Source organism: Pseudopodoces humilis, chromosome 2, assembly GCF_049639895.1.
Source record: "Pseudopodoces humilis isolate 2021_Gansu_Grassland_sample_001 chromosome 2, ASM4963989v1, whole genome shotgun sequence".
Lineage (NCBI taxonomy): Eukaryota > Metazoa > Chordata > Aves > Passeriformes > Paridae > Pseudopodoces > Pseudopodoces humilis.
The window spans coordinates 38967480-38991114 of record NC_142201.1 but is presented as its reverse complement, the minus strand read 5'-3'; the positions used below and the strand labels follow the sequence as shown (position 1 = coordinate 38991114).

Here is a 23635-nt window from a genome sequence, read left to right as displayed (position 1 = left end):
GACGCATCTACACTTTGGATAAGAAATACTTAATTAAACGTGAGAAATATTAGTATATACAGAACACAGATGGAAAGCTAGAGCAAAATTAAACTGTTTTTTAAAACAGAACTCCAACTCCAAAAAAACCCCCAACATTTCCCCTCTCACTTGTTCCCCCACCTACATCCACCACTCACCCTACGTTCCAGACCACATTCCTGCAGAAATAGTAGTAAAATATTCTGCAAGACTTTTACTAGAAATACACACAGACTATGGGGAAGAGTTGTATGAAGATCACATGGGCAACCCTATGTATGGACATTGCAACACTGTTCCCATTAAAAGTTCAAATTCTTGATTTTGTAAACTTTTAAATAAACAAAAAACTCCATTATGCAGAACCAACACATACAACAATCAGAGCTAGAAACCCACTGGTTTGAGATGTTCAGCACTGAGCTGAACCACTTGGGTTTCTCTTTTCCAGAAATCAGCTTTTCCCATGTGTCCACAAAGAGGAAAACTCTTTGCCAGAGGCAAAACCACCTACAGAGTAAAACCTCCTGAATATTATTCCTTATCTGTGCTGTTGATATAATAAAGAGCTGACTCTATTAGTGTGTTTGAGAGAACTCTCCATTATCCTTTCCTGTAAAAAGGGGGAAATAGCGCTCGAAAGCACAAAACCTTGGTAAGTAATGATCATTAAATCACTGTATTCAACATTTAAGGGGAGAAAACTGATTATTTTTATTTTTTTTTTTTTGGCTACAGTATTTGCTGCTTCCATTTTCCCTCTTTCTTGTCCAGAGTAGTAATTCTGCAGGGAACTGGAACTCACTCCCTACAGTGGCCCACATGGAAGCCCATATAGCTGGTACTGTTCTATTTTGCTTCAGATTAATGCAGTGTAGTTCCTGAGAAGAAGAACAGAAGTTCAAACTAAGCGTCCATTTGCATAAAATTATAAGCAATTGAACACCAGAAAGTGTAAGTTGATATAACCATGAGCATTCCTATTGCCCACTCCCATCGTACAGGGCCACTACAAGTCCAGAACTCAGCATCAAATGTGGGAACACCTGGGCTTACTCAGCTTTCCCACATGGCTCAGGCCCAAGGACACCAAAATCACCTACACTGAGTTCAGGTTTATTTTAACTCAGTCAACATCAAAACCAGACTCCTAAAATACAATGCTGCTGTTTTCCAACAATAGCTGGGGAAAAAAAACCACAAACTCACACATTCCTGGAAAAACAAATCAGTAGGCTGATCTATATTAAGACCAAGTGAAAAATATATGGTTTTTTACATGCAGCTTAGCCAGCATGAAATCTGTAGGAAAGAACACTGATGCCCTGCAGAGACTGAAAGTTAACTGTTTCTTCTTAGCTGAAAACAGGCAGAACATCAACAGTAGCTGACACTGCTTACAAAAACACTTTTCTCTTATATGCTGGTCTGGCCATTTAAGCATAACTGTAAACCAGAAAAAATTGAACCTCTGCTTCTTCATTAACAAGCGAGAAGTAGCAATTAACAAAACTTTTTGTAGGTATGTTTGATAGAACATCAGAATGTTATGCCATCTGCGATTCCTGGAAATCCTAAAATATTCCAGTGGGTTATTTCCAGAAGTGATTTGGGTTCTATCAAATCTGCCAAGAATTTTATACATAAAACCAGAAGATTAATGATCTCAATGATTCTGGAGGAAAAACCAGCAAGAGTGCAGATAAACTATTGTCACCAAAAGGTGAGACAAAAAAATGTCAACTATGTTACACTAAATAAGATGCATCAACTAAGAGAGACATACAGTTATCATCTGTATTTAATATTTCACTGTTCAACAATTTTCAACTCAACTTTCACAATTAAGTCCAATATTCTTTTGTCAAAACTGTTTACACTAAAGATATTCCAAAAGTTACATTGTCACAATTATAAAAAGTGAAATGTTTCCAATAAAATGTTCCTTTATCTATAATGTAATAAGTTACTAGAAATAACTACAACTTACTAAATCAAATTATCCAGGTACATGACTTTACTATAGAAGAACTAAGATTATGATTTATAATTATTAATTTGAAATCAATCTGCTTTGCCTCAGCATTTTTTTCACACCACAGAAGAAAAAAACATACCTTTGATGAATCTGAACTTTTCATATATGGTTCAGCACAATGTGTAATGCTTCCCTGTAATACCTTTTCTACTCTAGCCACAAGGAAAATGTCAGTATGAGGACATGTGACTGAGAATATTCCCTAGAAATGAAACGAGAGATAAATATAGAAGGAAAATGCACATTTTATATCACATAATAGAAAGCAAATGAAATCATGTAGGAAACTTGTATCCAAAATCCTACTGGTACTTCAGGTTCCTAGTTCTTACCTGCTTTGGATATTGCAAGACAGCTTCATTAATGTCCTGAATTCTGTGTAAGCTGTCACCACTGCCATTCATCATTTGTTGAGATGCACTGGACAGCATGTGCCTTACTGAGGCGTGGTTCAAATCAACATGGAAATCTGCTGAAATCTTCCTGTTGTTTTTAATATCAAATAGTGACAGTGTGACAAAGAAAGGTTCTACCTAGACATGATATAGAAAAAAAAAAAGGATCAAGTGTCAGTGCTGGCATCTAGATCACTGTAAAAATGCACATAAAAAAAGATAAGTAACGTTTTCATGAACACACATGGCCATCACCCTAGGTATTATTGACAACATGTAAAAGACAATAAAAGAAAAATGTCTTTCTTCACCACCCAACAAAAACATTAGCAACTAAGTTACTTTTTGTAGGATTTAGGCCTTCATTTTGATTTAAAAGAGTAAAAATCCCCATAATATAAATTTCTCAATCACAGTAAGGAATCCTTGTCATTAAGGACAGTGCCAACCAAACATTAGGACATTCATTTCCGAATTAAATAGAAAGTAATTAATTATTTACATTTGTTGTTGGTCCTTCTTCATTTTCTGCAACGCAGCTTTGCAAATTAAAAGATAAATCATTACACCTCACAAGAATTTTTTTTCCAAATTTCTCTTCAAATGGCTTCACTTCTGGTTCAATACTGGAAAAGTCAAGTTTCTTTAAAAAGAGAAAAGAAAAATTAAGGTCAGTTTGCTTTCATCTCAACATAAAATACCCCGGTTTCCTTGTAAGAAGTCTAACCTGTGCATCTGGGTCCAGGGCAAAAAGTTTAACTCTGCTTTCAGTTTTCAGCTTGATTTCTGCTTCTCTGGTACTCTGTTCAAAATAAGAAAAGAAGTCTTGATATCACACTATTAAAGTTGGCTTTAATTTCATGCCTTTTTCTGCGATGTTCAAAGCTCCACACATCTTTGATTCATGCATTCATTTCTCCCTCACTCAGCTTTGTACCTCCTTAGTTTACACTCATCCAACATGTCTAAGCACAAAGTGAGAGCCTCTTTTCCTAATGTTTTTTTTCCAGCCCTAGAAGTATAAAACCTTACATCAGCAACATATAGCCTTCCAAGCTCATGGAAAGTACACTTCAGTGTAACTTATGTATCTGCCTCCTTAAATAATAACTTTCATAATCCTAATTTATTCAAATAAAAACACACAGTATGATTGCAGGTTAAAGCTCAGAGCTATCCTGAGACCATAAGACTGCTCAGGAAAAAAAGAGATCACCTAAATTAAGAAACACCATCATAGCTCACTTTCTTTTTTCTTTTTCTTGGTTGCTTTTTCTTTTTTAACTTTTCTTGAGCCCTACTGCCAAAGAAGTGGTTTTCCTGTGAGTAGCTGGAGAAAACCCAAAAACTTCCAAAAGATAAATCTCTCACATTTAAAAGTTACTTTGCAGAGTTTGCTGTACACTGCCTGGGATTTGTGAATACATATCTATTAACAGTAAAACAAAAGTGTAACAAAATAGAATGTGAAAACTGATGGTATACATAGGCTACCTTTGAAAAAGGTATTATTTAAGGAGCATTCTATGATTTTTCAAGTCACAGAGCATGACAAATGACCAGATCCATGTACCAAAATTACCCATGCAGGAGAAATGCCATTCTTAAAGTAGCAGCTGGCTAAACAAGGATACAAAATATTACACTACAGGCAGGTGTTTCTTTTTGGATCAGCCTGTATGGGTTAAAAGAAGTTATAAACCCAAAATGCTCATCACTGACCATCAGCAGGAAGTGATCTACTGTCTACATCTGCTTTGCTGGAGACTGAAGCAACTTCTACTATGTCTCAAGAGAAAGAAAAAATAAAACACAACAAAAGAACAATCTCTAAGAGCTCATAACAGGTTCATAACAGGAATTAAAAAATAATTTGGCTTAAAGGATGTATTACAGAAGAGAAATTTCTGAGGTGCTATTTTGAATATAAATGCTCCAATGGTTTTAATTTACTTTACTTTGTTAACTTTAACACAAAGAGAAGAAAAGAGGAGAGTTGCTGTGAAAGAGACGACCCAGATATTCAATACCAGCAGAGTTCTGGCAGAATTAGCTTCTACCAGTTGAACAACTGGAATAATAGAGAAACACAGGAAATGTGAAGAAGTTTAAGGATGGCAAGAAAGTTGTGTGCATGTTTTGCAAAGGTCATATTTAGTGGCAAGAACTGAGGAAGATAACCTAGCCATAGGAGCTAGACAGAAACAGCATCAGCTAAAGCATCTTGAATATTTTTAGATTCTTTAGTGTTTTGCGCATGAAGATCAGATGATTATATGCATTTTTGACTGACAGATCAGAGGCAGTTGTCAAAACTCAAGAACTGAAATGCACCATGTTACCATGAGCCTAGCCTATAGCACAGCAGTGGCTCTGCAATTCTATTTTCTCATCTGTAAAACTCAGACAATATTTTCCCACCTCAAGGTATTCTGAGACCAGTAACAGTTAATGAGGTGCTTGGGAACACTGATCATGACAGTCAAGCTATTTGAGAGGTCAAATTTATTTTTAGGTTAATAAATGCAACAAAAAAACAAACAATCCCAACCAACCACAAAAAAAAATCTACTACAAAACCCCTTCATTTACTCTTGGTAGTTGACTTACAGATAAAGGGAACACGAAATAGGTAGGAAAGACAGACTGAGACAGATGTGTGCGCATCTATGCACTGAAGTGCAAAATACCATCTTGCTGTTCTACACTAACAGCTATTGATAGAAAAAGGAAAGCTTGGAGATGTATGTACTCACAAGGGTTAAACCCTCCCTAGGAAGTCTGGTTTTTCCCTACTGTCAGGTGCTCTACAATCACCCCTGAAGGAATTTCTCTCTCCTCATAAGGATATGAGGTCAGCTATTGTGAAATTTTCCTTCTAGAACCAACAAAAATAATAGAGTAGCTATAAATTCTTCTAAAAGAAAGCCCAATGCCTTGCAAGGCTTCCACTGGGGAAAAAAGAACCAAATCCAAACAACAGCTGAAAAGACAAGGCAAGAAAGAATAAAGGACAAAAAAATTTCCTCCAAACAAACACCATTTATATAAAGAAATCAAGTTAAGACTCAAAGAGTAATGTAAATGGGCAGATTTGCCCTGTAATTTTCCTCAGGAAAAAGAAGGCTAGGATAATACATTAGAGCAAATTATTTTGAAAGGCAGTGTTTAGTAAAAATGAATTAGAAGGGGAAATTTAAAAAAAATATTTTGAAGGAAACAGAAAAGTAAATGGGTTGTAACAATGGAATAAATAATAATAATAAAACATGCCAGTGCTTAAAGAGCTGAGCAAAAATAATATTCTAAAAAATAATGAGCTACAAGAGCTGCATGCTTCTGATCCAAAAGTTATGGAAACAGGAAGTGGCAACTGTAGTACTAAAACTATATGCAGGTGCTGCAGCCCTGAAGTCCCCTCTGGAAGGAAAATGGACCATAAGCACTATAATAACTGACTGTAAAGAAAAATCTTCCATACAATAAGAGCATCTAATTTCTTATTTATTTCTGAAACAAATTTTCACAGCCTCACGCAAATATGCTATTTGATGCTTACAGCCATTCCAAGGAAACCTTCATTATATGCACCATAATCCCAATTAATTTCCAAGTACAGCCATAGCTGGAGCTAGACTACCACATGACAGATTTTTGTGTACATGTCCTAAATTGATTTCAAAGCAGTAACAGAAAGGATTAAGTCAGCCATCTGATTTGGGTTCTAAAAGCTTGTTAATGTGTTCTGGCTGGATCCTTTGGTATGTTAGCTACTATAGTAGATAGAATTCGGTTTGCTTATTCTCAGTTCATAAACTGCACTACCTTCAGGAGTTACTAGGTCGGACAGATCCTCAGAAAAGAAAGGGAGAGCATTCCAGAGAATGGTCAAGGAGAAAAGTTTCAATACTCCAGACTGTACCACACAGAAGAAAGAGTAAGGAAGTCACAAGAAGGAGTTTGGATTCTGAAGCCTCAACAAAAAAGGTCACCAGTTTCAGTTTTTGGGTGATTTAACAGAAGTTTCTCCCTTACAAAACTCACAAATCAAACTGCAACACATAACTCACAGATTTAACTGAAATAAAGTCTGCAAATGGCCTGAGGAAGAGTTACTGTTACTTTCTATTTGGTTCCATTGTATTTCATGCTTGTTTCTATCACACTTCTCTAAGAACAAAATTGAAAAGCAAGAACCATGGCAACACAGGAAGCATCCATGGACCTGCCAGTTCATTATAAACACAAACATCTTAAAATACATTCACTTCATCACTGCTACTAAGCTGGTTTTTAAGTCTAAAAATAAAAATAAAACTTGACTTCAGCATAACCAGATTTCTACAGAAACACTTTAACACTTACCTGAATACAATAAACCAATACAAAATACAATGATTTAATAAAATAATAAGACATGCTGCATTTAAACAGCGTATTAAGATTTATATAGGGAACTTCAAGACAGTATCTTGTTTCCTTCCAAAAGCAGAAAATAATGAGGCTCAATAACCACACCTATTCACAAAACAGCTTCTAAGCTTTCCATGCACCACAAACTGACTGGAAGCTTCAATCCAATGCCTTACCTTTACTGAAAGTTCATGTGGCTAACTTATGTTTAGTACTTTATATCCCAAGTTGACATTTACAATATATATTACCTTGGCAATTTCAGGATAGTAGTTATCAAAACTACTTGATGAGCTTTCCAGTTTGCTTTGTTCATCATCTGAAATTATAAAACCTCATTTTAAAATAAGTATAAAAATTCCAAAGTGCTCGCAAAGCTCCATAGCAAAAGAATGTAATCGTTTTTATTCTCCTACCCCCTCAAAAATGACAACTGCATCATTTTGATGCAGTGATTTCTTGAAAGATACAACCAGTTACAAAAATCATTAAAGCAGCAGTTATTTCTAACCTTACTAGAACACATCTTTAATTTTAATTTTGATATCTGCATGGGGCAATCAGTGCACAAACTTACATTACTCCTTCCACAATGCATTGTAACTTGATTTCAAAACAAGTTCCTTCTGTTCATTAGGTTCCCAGCTCTACCCACTAACAGTTACTGGATTTACAAAGCAGCCATTCAGTTAGCTATAAACATCTTGCAGTGTTAAGGTCAACTAAGGACCACAGACTGAAATGTCTTTCCCAGAGTTAGATGCTTCTCCTTTTCAGATTTGCTTTTGCTGCAAACATCACATTAAATTCTGACAGTCTTTGAAGACTGTGATACCTCATTTTAAACTCTAAGGATCCCTTTTGGTACTTTGTACTATCTATAAAAAACCAACTTTCTAGAATAACCCCCAGGTTCTTCTGGATATGCATACAGTTGGTTTCACACCAGTTTTGCTCCCCATCCACCCTCCAGAGGAAAAGTGAATGAGAGGACATCTACACTATCCTTTTATCACTGAAATACTGGTGACATACATTGCATTCCTTACAGATACTTGCCTTACCTATTCTTAAAGAGCTCTAACAGGATTCTACACCCAAGCAGTCTATTTCAATACTGGCAGGAAATATTTCTGGTCAAAGGAATTATATTTAAATTTAAGCCCCACAATGTAACCATGATTTCTACCTACAGTGACCACAGAAAAGATTATTTCATTTTCAGCAGCATTTTACACATTTCAAAACAAGTCCATCGTAACTTTCTTTTCTCCCTTAAACTGCCTCAGTCCTGATTTTACATTATGGGTTCTACTTTTCTAGATTTAAATCAGCCGCATAATTATTTTCTGGACTTAAATCAATACAGAACAGTACTGTTTTAATGCCCAGAAGGTCGAAATGCTCATCAGTTGAAGTGGATAGTAAAAAGGCCTGTAATTTTTATGAACAAGGAAAACAAAAAAAATTTAGCCACATTAAAGCCTTTCTTTCCAAAATGCATGTAAGAAGACATGGTCACATAACATTAGCCTTGCTAGAAGTCCTGCTTACCTTCATGGGACTCGCCATTTCTTTTTTCTTGCATTGCAGCCTCAAAGTTAAGCTGAAGGATTTTGTTCAGAGTGTTTATCCACTCTTCCATTTCAAGTTCACTGTCTGCAGCTAAAAGGAAACTACTCTTGTCTTGCATCTTGAGCTCAAATGCGAAACGTCTGACTTTATTGTTCTATAAGAAAATAAAAGACCTGTGTAGCACTTCACATACTGTCTAACCACCATCAAAGGAAGTTATACATCTTTCAGATATTCTATACAAAAATACAGTTTGATATTTTGAAAAAATGCATCATAATGACACTTTCTGCTCTCTGACATTTGACCTTTTGAAGTAATTTGTAGCACTGCAACAAGTGCAAGTAGGAAAGAGAACAGCTTGTCTTCCAGTTTCCAGTAATCATTCTGCTTGCAATCATTTTATAAAAGCCCAAATAGCAATTCTTTATGTACTCAGATCACCTAGAAATGAAGCCAACTAAGGTCTACTGAAAAAAAAAAAAGGAAACCAAAAGTCCATATTATATTTGAGTGACAACTGTTTGCAGACTGGGATTTTATACTGGAGGTAAAATTATATCCAACATCAACCCCAAATGCCTCGATATTGTCAGTCATATAGATATACATGAAGCTCTTTTTTCCTCAACCATTTCTGTCATCCTTCTCTGCACAATTTAAATCAGGGTTTCAAATGCTACTTAGCCTGACTCATATTTCTGGGAAAGAATTCAGAAGTCTTAAATGAAAATTCTATATTATCATCAATTTAGTTTTACAAATTGATAATGCACTAGATAAACATTAAAATAAACAGTAAGACAGACTTAATGGTTGGGAGATTTTTTGTTTAAGTTAAATTAAATGCCAAATTACATATTAGTTTCACTGTATCTCAGATTCTTCAATTAGCAGACTAACTACTTGTTGACAAAACAGTCAGCATTCTACCAAAGTTGAGTTTCTGTCAAGTTTACAAACAAAAATGTGAACGTCAGACCTAAGGCAATCTTACTAGTTGAAATTAATTCTGAAATAAATGAAAAATCCTGAGAAAAGTAACCTCTCTGTTTCACAGTATAAAACCTTGACACAGGCAGTAGCTTTCACAGATCTCAGCTTTCACAAAACACTGAATTAGAGCAACTATGCCTATACATATGGCTGGATGTGTGAATAGATACACTGCATATACGATGTGCTCCACATCTCTGATCAGAAAGGTCTCTATAAATTTAGTATTAAAGTAAAAACCACAACAAAATGAAACCAAATTCAAAAACACCAAAGAGAATTCCAGGAATTCTAGTCTCTATTTAAGTTTGGGAAAAAAAGAAATCCACACAAACCAAAAACCTCAACCAAGCAAAAGCCCCCTATTGCACAAATTCAGCATTCCTCTTAATACAAGTTCTGTCGAAGGAGCATGTTCTGGTCTAACACCACCCGATAAGTGAAGTCAATATTTCTCTCAGGCATCTACTGTCTTTGAAGAAATAAGTAAGCAAATGCACTGAATGAACTCAGACCAGAAAAGTGTTATAGCACTGCAATAGGAACTAATCTCCCCTCACTAAAAAGACTGACTCTGAAACAAGAAGTTTCATTCTGAGACCAAAATCTTGTAAGCATAACTACCTATGAAAAAACATTTCTATTAATTCCATGTCAAACTACTTTTAAGTAATTTGGCTGGGGTCCTTAGAAATCTTTTCCTTTGTTTTCCTCTTCTGTTAAATAGAAGTGCAAGTTCAACTGTGTACATACCACTTTTTCCCATATGAGTTTTCAAATGCTAATTCAACACCAATAGTAAGTAACAGTAAAATAATAAGGTCATCCAGAAAGGATACAGAACATAATACAAGATAATTTAACTACAAGTCTGGAATAGGGACACTATGTATAATATTTGGTTGTTTAAATCAGCATTTATTTGGCCCCCACCAAAAATTCAAGCAGAGAAAACAGTTACTTCCAAACCCCTTTATTCTGGCCACTGAATGACTACTTAGCTTCTTGGAAGTGAGCATTAACTGGTTTTGATTTTGCACCTGATGCTAATCCATAACTAGTCTCAAATTTTTACATGCAGTTTTGAAGACCAGGTGCCAGGATGAATGAACACTGAGGGTACTGGACAATACAGTATAGCATTAGAGACACAGCCAACTATAAATTTCAAAGCATCCAAAGTACAGTTTTACTTAAAGATGACTGTATCAGCCCCACTTGCAGAAGAACAAAGGAACAGTAATACATTGTTTGTTTTGAAAAGCAAGCTTCTGGCAGAGTCTGAGGAAACTTGAGGTTAATTGGATTGAACTGACGGAATAGCAAGTATGGAACAGTATGAAAGTATGTATGAGGAAAAAGAGAGTTTCAGGTTTTAAATCCTAAAATGAAAGAACGGTTAGAGGTTAGAAGGTGCCTCTGGTCATCATTTCATCCAACACTCCCTCCTCAAGCACAGCCAATTAGAGCCATTTAGCACAGGATCATGGCCAGGAAGCTTTTGAATATCTCCAAGGACAGAGACTGCACCACCTCCCTGGGAAACCTGTGCCAGTGCTCGGCCACCCTCACAGTGACAAACAGTTCCCTGATGTTCAGAGGTAACTCTTTGTGTTCCAGGTTGTGCTCGTTGCCTCCAGCCCTGTTACTGTCACTGGGCATCACTGAGCAGAGCCTGGCTCTGTCCTCTTTGCACCCTCCCTGCAGGTATTTATATACATTGATGAGATTACAGCCACGTTTAGGAACCACTTTTATGTTTGTTGGCTTGTTTCAAAAACACAAATTAAAGTCATTTCAATAGAGTTGGCCAGAATTGTATCTCTAAGGCAAAATAATTCCTGTAAAATTATATATAGAGCTTGCAACATGATAAAATGTATTACAGTTATAAGATTTTCATAGGAGTTATCTACTAAATGTGTATCCAAACAATACTACAATATTTGGGGGAAAAAATCCTCTGTAAAGCTGCTTTATCTCTTCGTGTAAATCTTCAAACAAGTTTATACTACAAAAATATTATTTAAGCAATACATTTTTATTAAACTTTGCCTATTTCTGTACAAGTTAAAAAAAACCCTAAGACCCATGGGGTTTTTCCAGGTATGCTGTGCCTGTTACATGCTGAACAGTTACATGTTGTACTATAAATACATAGCACAATCACAAAAAAAAAGAAAAACAATCTTTTCTTTGGCACTTGCTACTGACAAACATTTTACCAAAGCCCTTAACTTTTCAAAGTAAAGAAAAGCACAGAAAAGTAACATTAGAAAGGTCAAACAAAAGCATCTGGAAGGGTGTTTGAATTCGATACAATTCCTGCAACAGAAATCCCACACAAGAAGCTATGAAAAACATTACAGCTCATGCAAGCACAAAATCTAACTGAAATAAACTTCAATTTTATGCTGTCATAACTTTGCCAAGTTTGGGGTTCTTTGTGCATTTGTCTTAGAATCTGGTTTGCTAAATACTTGACATGAACTAGTAATTTCTGTTCTTTTCAGAAAGATTTCAAAAATTCAGTCTCCTGCCCTTTGAAATCTTGTTCACTTGCTTTGGCAAGATATAGCCTATTTGTTCCTCTGCATAATAGGTACTTATCTACATTCAACAACACTAATCTATATTTTAAATAAAAGTTCCCTAATCTATATTTTAAATAAAGTTTCCCTTGCTAATAAATAAAGAATTAATTGGCAAACAGGCAGAATAATTATAATTACCTGAACCACTCCCATGCATGAATCTAGAAATATTGATCCTTTAGGTTCTTTTGATATTTTTTCATCTTTGTAGAAATTGAGATTATAGGATCCATCACCAAGTTGGATTAAGTGGAAAAATCTTCTTTTAAATGACTAGTGAAAATAAAGGAGGGAAGAAGAACAGTGACAACACTAATATTAATTAGCTTCATATTACATACTCATAAGTGCTATTTACACAGTTTATAGAAAAAATGCTTTTATTTATAGACAACATAATCAGTATCTGCAGAAAAGGAAACAGAAACCATGAATGAAAAAAAATTAACTTATGATATCTGCAGCAGGATTTTACTATATCATCTGACAGTATCTCTGACCTATTGAAAACTGACTATATAATATACATAAGAGGCAAATTAAAAAATCATAGTTTTATATAAAATACAAGAATACAAACAAATAATGCCCCCTTCCCCCCACATTACACAGTCCCTTTTCCACTAAAATCACACCAGGGTACAGTTATGGAAATTTAACTCCTCTCACATACTAGATTTTTCATGGCTTTTTTTTCTGATTTACATATAATAAAATGAAAGCAAGGTTTCAGATATATGAAGTACATGCAAACTTCCCTCTTTCTTTTCATACAAATTTTTTAGAACTAAACCACATACCACAAATTGACCTCTCCAAGGCACAGGGTTATTTAATATCAGTGTTCAGTTATTTTGTCATATGTAAGATATTCTTGAACTTACTCTCATTGTCACACTGATTGCACTGTTCATGTTGCCTTTGTACAGCCATCCTTGTTTTGTTATTCCACCCTTCTGAGACCCAAGAGATGCTGCATCCTGGAGATGAAGAAAGGAATACAAGGAAAGGAAGAAAGAAAAAAAGAAGAAAAAAGAAAAGGTAAACTTTTGCATCACAGCCCACGTGGTATTTATCAATAATTTCAGAAGTCATTTTAGAAGCTGGAATAACTATGTTCATAACATCATGATAATAATGTACCATGAGTCCCTGCTGAAATTCTATAGCTTTTCCATTATTTTATTTAAAGACCTGGGATGAGATTGACCTCATCTAACTTTTAATATGTAACCTGGCCACTTCTACAGGCTTTATCTACAGCCACCAGGATGATCCAGCCTATAGCTAAATGTTAGTCAAGACAAATCCAAATGAAACAGGGGAATAAACAGTCAAAACTTAAAACATTTCCTTACATTTACCTTGGAACCTTTTCCACAGAGTGTAAGAATTTTTACCAATTTCTATTGCCAAAAAGAACAGTGCCAACACATGCTTATCCAAAACTTCAGTGGAGATTTATCAAACCATTTTGCTTTACATAAAGTACTTCAAAGACATTGCTTTCTTAAGAATTTAAAGAGAATAAATTCTTGAATTGGATCTGCCCTTTTACAGATCAGAATCAAAGCTTTGCAGAGAGAACAAGACTGAACTTGGCAGCAACAGCAAGTTCACAAACAGCAGATCCAATACAAGCATCACACATCACACCCACTGCCTGTACAACACATCCATCTGCCAGTGCAGAGAACTGAATGACTGCATCAAAAACCTTAGGATGTTAACAACTACCAAAAAGCAGCACTCTGCTATCAAAACAGATCAAAAAGACAGATTTATAACTGCCACAGAATAAATATTAAATCACCAGTTCCAAGTAATCTTTTAGAGTACTATGAAGCTGACATAACCATGGTTTCCAGTTGATGTAGCCCATTTTGAAACAAAACTGTTAATGAATTAGACATGTAGGAGGATTTTCATCCATCTAGAGGAGAAATACTCCTGGTAATTTTTACTGAAACATTCAGAATTAGCTGAGCATCCAGCTGAAAACAAGAATCACAAAACATCCTTGAGGTACCTCAAGTACTTTTTCTAATTCCTTTTCTTGGCTGTTAAGAAAACATGCAACAAAAACTGGTTATGTAAGGGGGAGAGAGTCACTAGTTCAACAACTGAACATTAAACCAAATCTTGGAATAATATGAATTTGTTTCTGGAACTGAATCAAGGAACATTCTGTAAAAAGTTACTAGGTAATTTATTTACAGCTTATTCAGTCTGTCTAGCTTGCATACTCATAAGCCCACGAACATGTGAACTTCAAAAAACTGTGAACAGAAGGCAAAAGATGCATCAATCTGACATTTTAAAATTTACAGTCAGCTTGGTACTATTGAAGTTAGGGCAAATAAGGATGACATGGTCATCAACTATCAGAGCATCTGATATAATGGCCCAAAGGCATAGACCAGAAATACTCAGTAAATTTTCATTTGTCCTAAAGAGTTTCACTGTCCAAGCAACACAGTCACCTTTTTTTCATATTTTCAAGTCATTAGCCTCCACTGCTGTTCTATTACCCAGATAATTACTTTTCTTGTACAAGAATAAAGACACAAACACAACTTAAAACACGGGGTTTCCAAATCTGACTCTATATGACTCCTCATCTCCCCTGGCATGAGTTAATCCTAAGGAAAGGGTTGGTTTAAATCACCTTTACAAGTATAAGGTGATGAGTAGATGATGAGTTATAGCCAAAATTTGGCACAAAATGCTTTTCTGCAACTGCACAAAACATGTGCATACGATCATCTCACATGACTAAAATCCATTCATTATCCATTCATTACCTGTGTTAACAAAAATTAAGATTTAGCTCTATTAAGACTCCAGTTCCCAGTCTCTGAGGGGCACAATTTCCCAACTCTGTTGAGCTGCATGCTGTTTTCTAGCAATAAAACTGAGCATCATTTAGGCCTCTCTAGTTATACCATTTCTCTCTGTCAGCCAGAATTCCTGCCTACAGAGCCAAAAAGCTACTGAATCTTTCCAGCTGACCATCTGTTAATACAAAGGAACCCAGGATCCAGTTGTTAACACACAACTCTCACACTGAAAACATACTTCCTGTTTTCAACTGGTAAGGTAATTTCCTCACTTTTATCATTACTGCTGCACACTGTGCTGCACTTTTTAAAGTGATCTTTCCCATAAACTTGGCTCCAAAGTTTACTTCAACAGCAACTGTTTCAACAAAAACAATCCTGTATCTTGATCCCATACTGGATTGAAAAATTCCATTTGCAGACATCAACCTGATGGCCTGATAGCCCTGATAGAATTAGTTTTGGATAGGGTTAATTTTCCTTTTTATTAATGCATGATTAAATTAATCTTTGTCTGATTTTCCACCAATTTTTAATCACTTATAGCTTTTTGTTTTCTATCTTAATAAATCAGTTTTCTTCAAACACAAACAAAAGCAAAACAAAATGACCAAACAACTTTCAATCTGAGGTTTGCATCTGTGCTTTTTGGCACAGATGAGGAAGAAACACCTCTTGCATTAAGTCTTCCCTTGATGAAAGAATTTATGGTCCCCCCCCCTACTCTATTGTCCCACCAACTTCCCTTTTCCTCCTAGCATGTATCTTTCTTGTGTTTATTTTTCAAGTTCCTCAAAGAGCAGCAGACCTCTCCAGTGATTGTACTTCTGAAAGAGATACCCTGTTCCTGCCTGTTCTTACAGGACCCAGGCAATCGTCTCTACTTACACTTCCAAGTACAACACATACTACCTGCTAATAGCCAAATTATAGTTTTTCAGTGCTTAACTGATTCCACTCATGATGTATTTCCTGATAAAAATTATATATCCATTTAATTTTTTAGTGTTTAACTCAGTTTTCTAAAACACTTCTGTTGACAGAAATATTATCACAATAAATAATTCCAAGTCTTTTAAATGTCATAATAGTTATAATAAATGTTATAATAGTAATCATAATTATTCCCACCCTACAAATAGGAAGTTTTGGATACAGATGTATGAAGTTATTTGTCCAAATTTCACAGGGCAGATTAATAGCAGTGCTGGGTAAATGTCAGCCTGGGACACTCTGATTGGGAATGTGTCTACTCAGATTAATTCCTCAAACAACTTCTTCATATTTAATCCCTTCATTTCATATGCAGCAGTTCTGAGTACCAGGAATTTAGAAGCAAAGTAACTGCCATGAGGTAAAAACCACAAAAAAGAAAAATGATTTTATTTTAATTCTTGTTTGAGATGTAAGAGTTTAAGTACTTGTAAGAAAAAGCAACAGGGGCATTTAAAAATGTGTTTTGAAACAGGGTGTGGTAAAAAATAAATAAATCATGAAAACAACAGGCAGTTGTTGAAAAAAGTCTTTGGCATTTGAAAAAGCCTTGAAAATTGCTTGATGCTATACATCTCTTCTTTGCCTAAGTCACTGACACAAGAGAAAATATCTCAGAGTTTTGTTCAATTTTTTATGCTTTTGTTTGTATGACAGCTCTCCAAGTCTTATCCTATACTCAAATTTGTGATGAACTGATTTTGGCTCACACTGTATGCTACACTGTCATGTAGCATGCTGAAGTGTGTGTGCTGTTGTTGTGCTGGAACAGATTCACCTATGATTTTACTTAATTCCATGATTAAACTGTAGGAAACACTTCTCTCTGGAAACCTGTCTACATAGACAGAGTATAAAACAGATTTTATGACAGCTGAATGATTATATGTCACCAAGTACTAAAGCTTCAATTGTATTATCTGTCAAAACTTTTTCTAACTCAACTGACAGACCTCAGAGAACAAGGTTATTTGAAAGGAGACAGGTAAAATAACTAATTTGTTTCCCAATAAGGTGGTTCAAGCATCTCTGTTTTCACGTACAGACATCAACAATTAACCAAACTCACAACCTCTACACACCCAACGTTCTTTAATGAAAACAAAAGAAAGTAAGGAATTGCTATTATCTCACCTCATCTTTATCTGCTTCTTCATCCACTTCATATAAATGAACAGGGAGCTTGTCTGGCTTTGTGCCTTTACTACAAAAGAAAAAGCTTCTGAAGTACTAGGAATTTTGTGATTAGTTATATATTTTATTGGTGCAAAAATTAAGATGTTATTTTCCTTCCAAAGGGGAAAAAGCACAGGAATAACTAAGTAAAAACATGTATTTTTCATTAATTCTATATCTTAGAAAGCAATTTTTCTCACTTGTACATCTGGCCACCACTTCACTTTTGTTCTGCTTGTCACTGTGCTACTGTGTAATTGAAGAGAACAAATGCCTTCTCATTCACTGCATTCCTAATATCTGATGAGTAAGAATTCATACCTGCAACCACTGGCTCCTTGCAGGACAATGCATTTTTTTAAATTCCTATTGTGGTTTCTGTTCAGGGCAAGTGAAAACCAGGTACTGACTTGTACAAAACCTGTGAGTAGATCAGAACTTTCCACAAGGTAAGGTAACTATTTCTTAGCCAATAGATGCAAGAGAGCAATTAGGAAAGACATAGGTCCTTCCAGAGTTGGGGTATTCGGAGCATTTAGCTTCTCTCAGACATTCTGAATTAAGGGTCTAATCTCTATACTCTTCCCAGAAAACTTTGAAAAACTGGAAAAACATTTCTCTAGCAGATGGTTTAGAAAGTTTGTAACAGATGTCAGTTAGGCTTTGAGTCATCCTGTGAAAACCTGCTCTAACCATCTCAGTTAGGTTCTATTCCCCAAGCTCCTAAAGGGAGTTCCAAAAGCTGCCTTTGAAAACAGGATATTACCATTTTAGGTTCATCTAAACATCAGCCTGTTTTAGTTATCATACTTAAATTCACACTGTCAGTGATACAACTGCCTGTTAATAAGGCAATGTTATTACAGTACCCTCCCAGAAAATGGTTTAACATGGTATTACACATTCAAGTTCATCAATTCCATCCTACAAGTCTTTATCATCTCTACTGACCATTAAACATGGATATAGCATATTTCAGTTTACACATATTAACATACTTCTCTAATAAATAAGTCTATATTAAATGCAAAGTTCCTCCACAATTTCAATTTATCATACCACTAAATAAACTAAATAACATACTTACTTTGGAAGCTGTCGAAACTCTCCTGAGTAATCTTCATATCTATAGTTAACAATATGCCAGTCTGAATTGTAGGTTTTGATACACTGTTTAAATGAAAACCAAGTATCAACATTAACTGCCAGAAGATTAAAGGTATTCAATGGACACAGCACAAGAAAAGCTCTTAAGATATGTCTGTTTATGAACTATTATGGTTACATATCTCTGAAAATGCTGTACATTTCCTATCTTTTGCAATTGTCTAATGCAATATAACTTTCTGGAATAAGTTATATGTTTCAATGCAATGTTATCATCTGTTAGACATCTATTTAATAAAACCAGAAAATGGTGAATGCACTCAGCATCTGGATTAACCATCTTCAGTCGTCCAAAAAATTAAACCAGCATTTTGCCACAGCTGAAAACGTGGCCAAGCCTTTAGAAATCTCAGCTGAAGTTGAAAACATGACTGAGCCCTTAGACAATTCAGCACAAAAACAGACACCTTATTAAAATAGAATATTCAATTGTGCACATACTGATACAGAAAGCCAAAAACATCTTTTCCTTGAATTTATACTTCCAGTGCAATTAAATTAATACTAAAATTGAAACTGTATGCTTGCAGTGGTTGAAAAGCAATTATGTCATTAAGTTCTGATCTAGATCACAGGAAATACCATTTTACTCCACCCATATTGTTACAACATAAAAGTACCGATTTATCTTGGCTTTGAACAAAGTAACATAAAACTGACAGAATCTGTTGACAGAAACCATTCTATGCAAAATTTTATGTTACACAATAAACCTACTAATACACAAACACAGCATCCAATAAATCGTAAATACTTTCTTTATATTTCAAAACATGAGTTTAATACTCGCCAAGCAATTGTTTCAGCAGAAACTCATTAAACTTCATGAATTACCTCTAACAGTCCTCCCTCCTCTTGTCTATCCTCTTCAAACTTATCTCAGAAATGTTTAGGTTAGGTATTAAGGGTATGTATCGGTATGGATAAATCACTTTGATGTAGATTCAGCTATCTGGAGCTCCTCCAGTCTTACTGGAGTTACAACAGGCATTTACTTGTTTCAGATGTTAAAATATTGCTTAAATTGTATCAGTAGAAAACCAGTAGATAATATAAAAAAAAAGGAAAAACAATTGAACCTTTAATTCCTTAAAGGCTTCAACAAGACAATAAATGAAGAGCAATCTCACAAAAGCAATGGAATGCCAACATAAGCAAACAGTTCTGAGAAACTTCAGGGTTGAGGATGTTTCTTCTACATATAGCACACAAGTTGAAATGTCATAATGGATTTTGGCCTCCACAAGTCTTACAGTTCTGGATACCTCTGTTCCAGCAATCTGTAAAAGATTACTATGAACAAAGTAAGAATGGCTGGTGTGAGATACTTTATCAGAAAAAACAAGTCACAATGATTCATTCCAGATATACTAGTGGATCCAATATTATGTATCGAAATCACCCACGTTCATCTGGAAAAGACAAAAGCATAATGAGGGTGGGGGAGAACCATCCGCAGAAGCCAATGAGGCAAACAAAATAATTAAAAGCTATCCTGTAAAATTTCTTTTCCAGCCACCAATGGAAAAAATACTGGGTTTTAATACTGGGTTTTCCTGGAAATTTTGCCTTGAAATAATTGACAACTAAGTGGCAAGAAATACTTAATTCTTTTTCCAGGGCTTATTTTTCTGTTTGTTTTAAATGGTAAAGGAAGGAGAAGAAAAATAAGTCAGGTATCATATTGTTATTACACACAATCACATGCAACTTCAGTATTACCTCAGTTACAAACAAGCTCTGAGCCTCTTTCTCTGCATTTTCAGGAACTGTTGAACGAATGTATCGACTCTGTCGCTGCAATAATGCTGTCTGATAAACAACAAAAGCAATTAATGAAGCTTGCAATTAAAGGGAAGATGACACATTATGGCCACACTCAGTTACATTACTATAATGAAGAAAAGCTCAGCAGAAAACATCCTATGAGTATGATGTTTTAGAATAGCATTTGCTTCAAGTAACATGTTCCCTTTTTCACAATAAGGGCAAGACTGGAATCAGTGAGAAATAGATGCCATAGGACAGTTTACCACTACATTGTCAATATGTGGAAGAAAATACTAGAAAAACATAATTCCACCATGACAACATAACTCCAACATGTAGAAGACATTAAGGCAGTGTTATTACTACACATATAAACTATTTTTCCAGGAAGGTAAGAAAACCACACCCAAATGAAAGAGTAATTTAACTGCAGAACAAGTGACAAAAAGTAAGACTACACTAAACTGCAGGTTTAGAGAGAAAGTGTGGATCACTGAAGTATATATGCACTTCAGCCTACCAAGTCAGGACTTATTCCTATCTTATGCCAGAACTCAGAGAGGCACAGGAAGGCTGCCAGAGAGCAGAAAATCTCTCTGTAACCATGAAATTCTGCTTCTCGGACCTGTGCTGAAGTAAGCCTTAGGATTCTTTACATTTGTAAAGTGAAAAAGATGAAAACTTAGCAAAATCTCCTGAACCACAAATGAAAGCAAGCACACAGCAATATAACTTTTTACAGTATGTGGAAAAGAATCCCATTGCTTAGGCCATCAAAGGTGAACAAGAGTTTACACAGCCAGGGTCTGGAAGGGGGTTGTGGTCCCTCACCTGTTAGTTATACTCCACACATCCAGGAAGGATCAGATAAAAATGTGACAAGAGAAAGCTCCACATGTAATGTTGAAAAATAAAGGGCATGTAAGTAAATTACCTTATCTCTGTTAAGAGTTTGATCCATAAGGTGATTGATTATTTTAGTCATTACCAAAGCCTCACTCCATTAACTGGGGAAGGTATTTAAGTAAGAATATCCAATTACAGTAAAGATTGAAAGGGGGAAAAAATAAATCCTGTAGTCATGGAGAACTCACTCATCTAGTCCAGAGCACAAAAAGTGACAATGTTCCTTGGGTGGGAGAGATAGGGAGGTATTAAAAACAAATACCACAAACCCCAAAATATTTCATGGGACCAATAAACCTTGCAAACTACAGTTAAAACAAAACAAAACAAAACAAAAACAAAAAAAACAAACAAAAACCCCCCAAAACCAAACAAAAAACCAAAAAAAACCCAAAAAACTGCAAGAAGATACACATTTATATGCTAACAGCTTTAAAAATGAAGCTTTCTTAACTAGAAATATCTTCAAACCATATTAAGTATTTGTTCTCGCAAGCTATGAAAATAATAAAAACTTCTATTAAGAGTAGTAACCTACGTTAAGACCAGAATTTCTAGATACTATTCCAATGAAATAGTCTGATATTTGATGAGAAACTATTTATACTTTATATAATAAATAAATATTATATGCAGTATTTATATATAATCTATAAGCATACAGTTATACTGTGCTTTCCCAAAAAAAAAATACTGTTTCAAGAAAAACCAGAGACTAAGGTGGCTTCTTTTGAGATGCTTTTCATGGGAAATCCATGAACATATTGATCAAATTTTAATACTGTAGCATAATTTGGTAAACAGAATTTGCTGAACATACTTTTAAAATGTCTGCTGCTGTTACCCTGCTACACAAATATCAATACAACAGTAAGGGCTTTTTTCTAGTTGTTCACACATAAGAAGATTTTTATCTTAGTACTGTATCAATATCAGTGACAAAAGAGAAGAACCTGACTTGTCAATTTTGTTCATATTAGTAATTGCCTTAATGCATCCATCTCCTCCTCAGCACATCCAGCAGCTGCAGTAGTGCATCAAAGAGCAAGGAAATGCAATGAGTGAGATACTGTAATTTAGACAAAATTCCTAAAAATTACTTAAGCAGCAGCACTATATTTTAAAAACAAGCATGCATATAAATACACCTTATAGTCCGAAAGAAAGGAAGGATTATCTTCTCAACAAACTGTCTTCACAACTACATTGGCTGAACTGTTCTGTAGAAACGAAACTTTTCAGCTCTCTGGGTTTGAGTGATCATTTGATTTATGGCAGCATCAGGAACTACAAAGTGTTCATCTCATGCTCTCAAAGAAAATTAAAAAATCCTTTTGATGACTCTGCTGCCAAAACTAAGGAAGGCCACTTGTAACATGAGCCAGGACTCACACACATTTACTGAGGGACACAGTTAACAGACTCTTACTGACACAACTTTCTGACTGAGTCCCAGGGATTTAGGATATGTTGAGGTCTCAGAATAGGCCACAGCAGCAAGAACATTTCACCAAGTCAACCAAGGAGTACTTGCTACCTGAAACCTGGTGGAATATGGATAGTGAACCTGTCCACAAGGAGTGCAGACTGCAATGGATATTCTTTCTGTCAGAAGGTTGTATTTCCCAGTGAGACTGTTACCACAGAGGCTCATGCTCCAGATGTAGAGACAGAAATTTTTCTAAAAGACTCAGTGGAAAAGATGGCAAGCTGTGAAATCCTGCCCTTAAAACACCCATGTGTCAGAAGTGACTTCACCTTTGCATGGGAAGTGTCAGATCCTTTGTATGGGAAGTGTCAGAACCTACATTATAAAGTTATTTCCAAACTAAATCAATTTATAATAGTTGGCTAAAGACTTAAGGAAAAACACAAAATAGATTTCAAAGAGAAAAAGTAATAGAGAAATTATTTTCAAATTTCAAAAATTCAAAATTAGTTATTTGACTAGTTTAATTTATGGTTTCTAAAATGAGGCTTTTACTTTTTATAGGGACTTTTTTTTACTTTTCATATACCAAAGATGTGCCTGTTCATAGAATGACCTGGATTTAGTTTTACTTCTGCAAAGCTGGCATAATATCTATTTTCAGAAGTACTTAACTCACATTAAATAAAAGCTAAGAGCTTTAAGTGAAAGTGTGTTAAATCCATATGGCTCAAACCCAAAAATAACAAAGGTGAAATGATGTCTAAGCTAAGCACCAAACTGCCTTCAAAATAACACTGCAATAACTTTGCAAAGACAAATTTAATATGGGTAGGAAAGCACCCACATTTTATTTGCTACAAGCAAATTTAGCCTGCATTTGCATTATTTGACAAGACAAAGGGGAATGGATTCAAACTGAAAGAAAGCAGGTATAGATGAGATATTAGGAAAAAGTTCTTTACTGTGAGGGTGGTGAGGTACTGGAAGCTGTGGATGCTCCATCCCTGGAGATGTTCAGGGCCAGGTTGGATGAGGCTCTGAGGAAGCTGGTCTAGTGGAAGGTGTTCCTGCCCGTGGCAGGGGGTTAGAAAAAGATGGCTCTATAATTTCTTGAAAAATTGAGATAGTACTCAAAAGTTAGGTATTTTGAAAGAAAAGAGAAAAAAGGTATTTAGGTAAAGGGTGACTTACTGCCACACACTAGTACTGCTTTGGGTTAAGGTTTCTTTAAATAATTTACCCACTGTGCTGTTAACATCAACATCACAAATTTTGCAGTCATTGAGTATAAGACTTTAACGTGATTGCCGCCACAATGA

General features: G+C 35.3%; 1 protein-coding gene across 9 annotated transcripts in view; it reads right to left on the bottom strand.

Moving 5' to 3' along the window:
- The window catches only part of DOCK9 (dedicator of cytokinesis 9), a 110382-nt gene that overhangs the window by 46583 nt on the left and 40164 nt on the right, over window positions 1-23635 (bottom strand). For all 9 annotated transcript variants that reach the window (XM_088051585.1, XM_088051588.1, XM_088051590.1 and 6 more), the window contains exons 3-13: window positions 19931-20020; window positions 18129-18211; window positions 17000-17069; window positions 12917-13012; window positions 12171-12305; window positions 8422-8596; window positions 7119-7186; window positions 3182-3256; window positions 2957-3097; window positions 2392-2592; window positions 2139-2261 (exon numbers count right to left, since the gene is read on the bottom strand). In XM_088051585.1, the coding sequence (XP_087907711.1) occupies window positions 2139-2261; window positions 2392-2592; window positions 2957-3097; window positions 3182-3256; window positions 7119-7186; window positions 8422-8596; window positions 12171-12305; window positions 12917-13012; window positions 17000-17069; window positions 18129-18211; window positions 19931-20020 (1257 nt within the window). The remainder of the gene's footprint in view (window positions 1-2138; window positions 2262-2391; window positions 2593-2956; window positions 3098-3181; window positions 3257-7118; window positions 7187-8421; window positions 8597-12170; window positions 12306-12916; window positions 13013-16999; window positions 17070-18128; window positions 18212-19930; window positions 20021-23635) is intronic.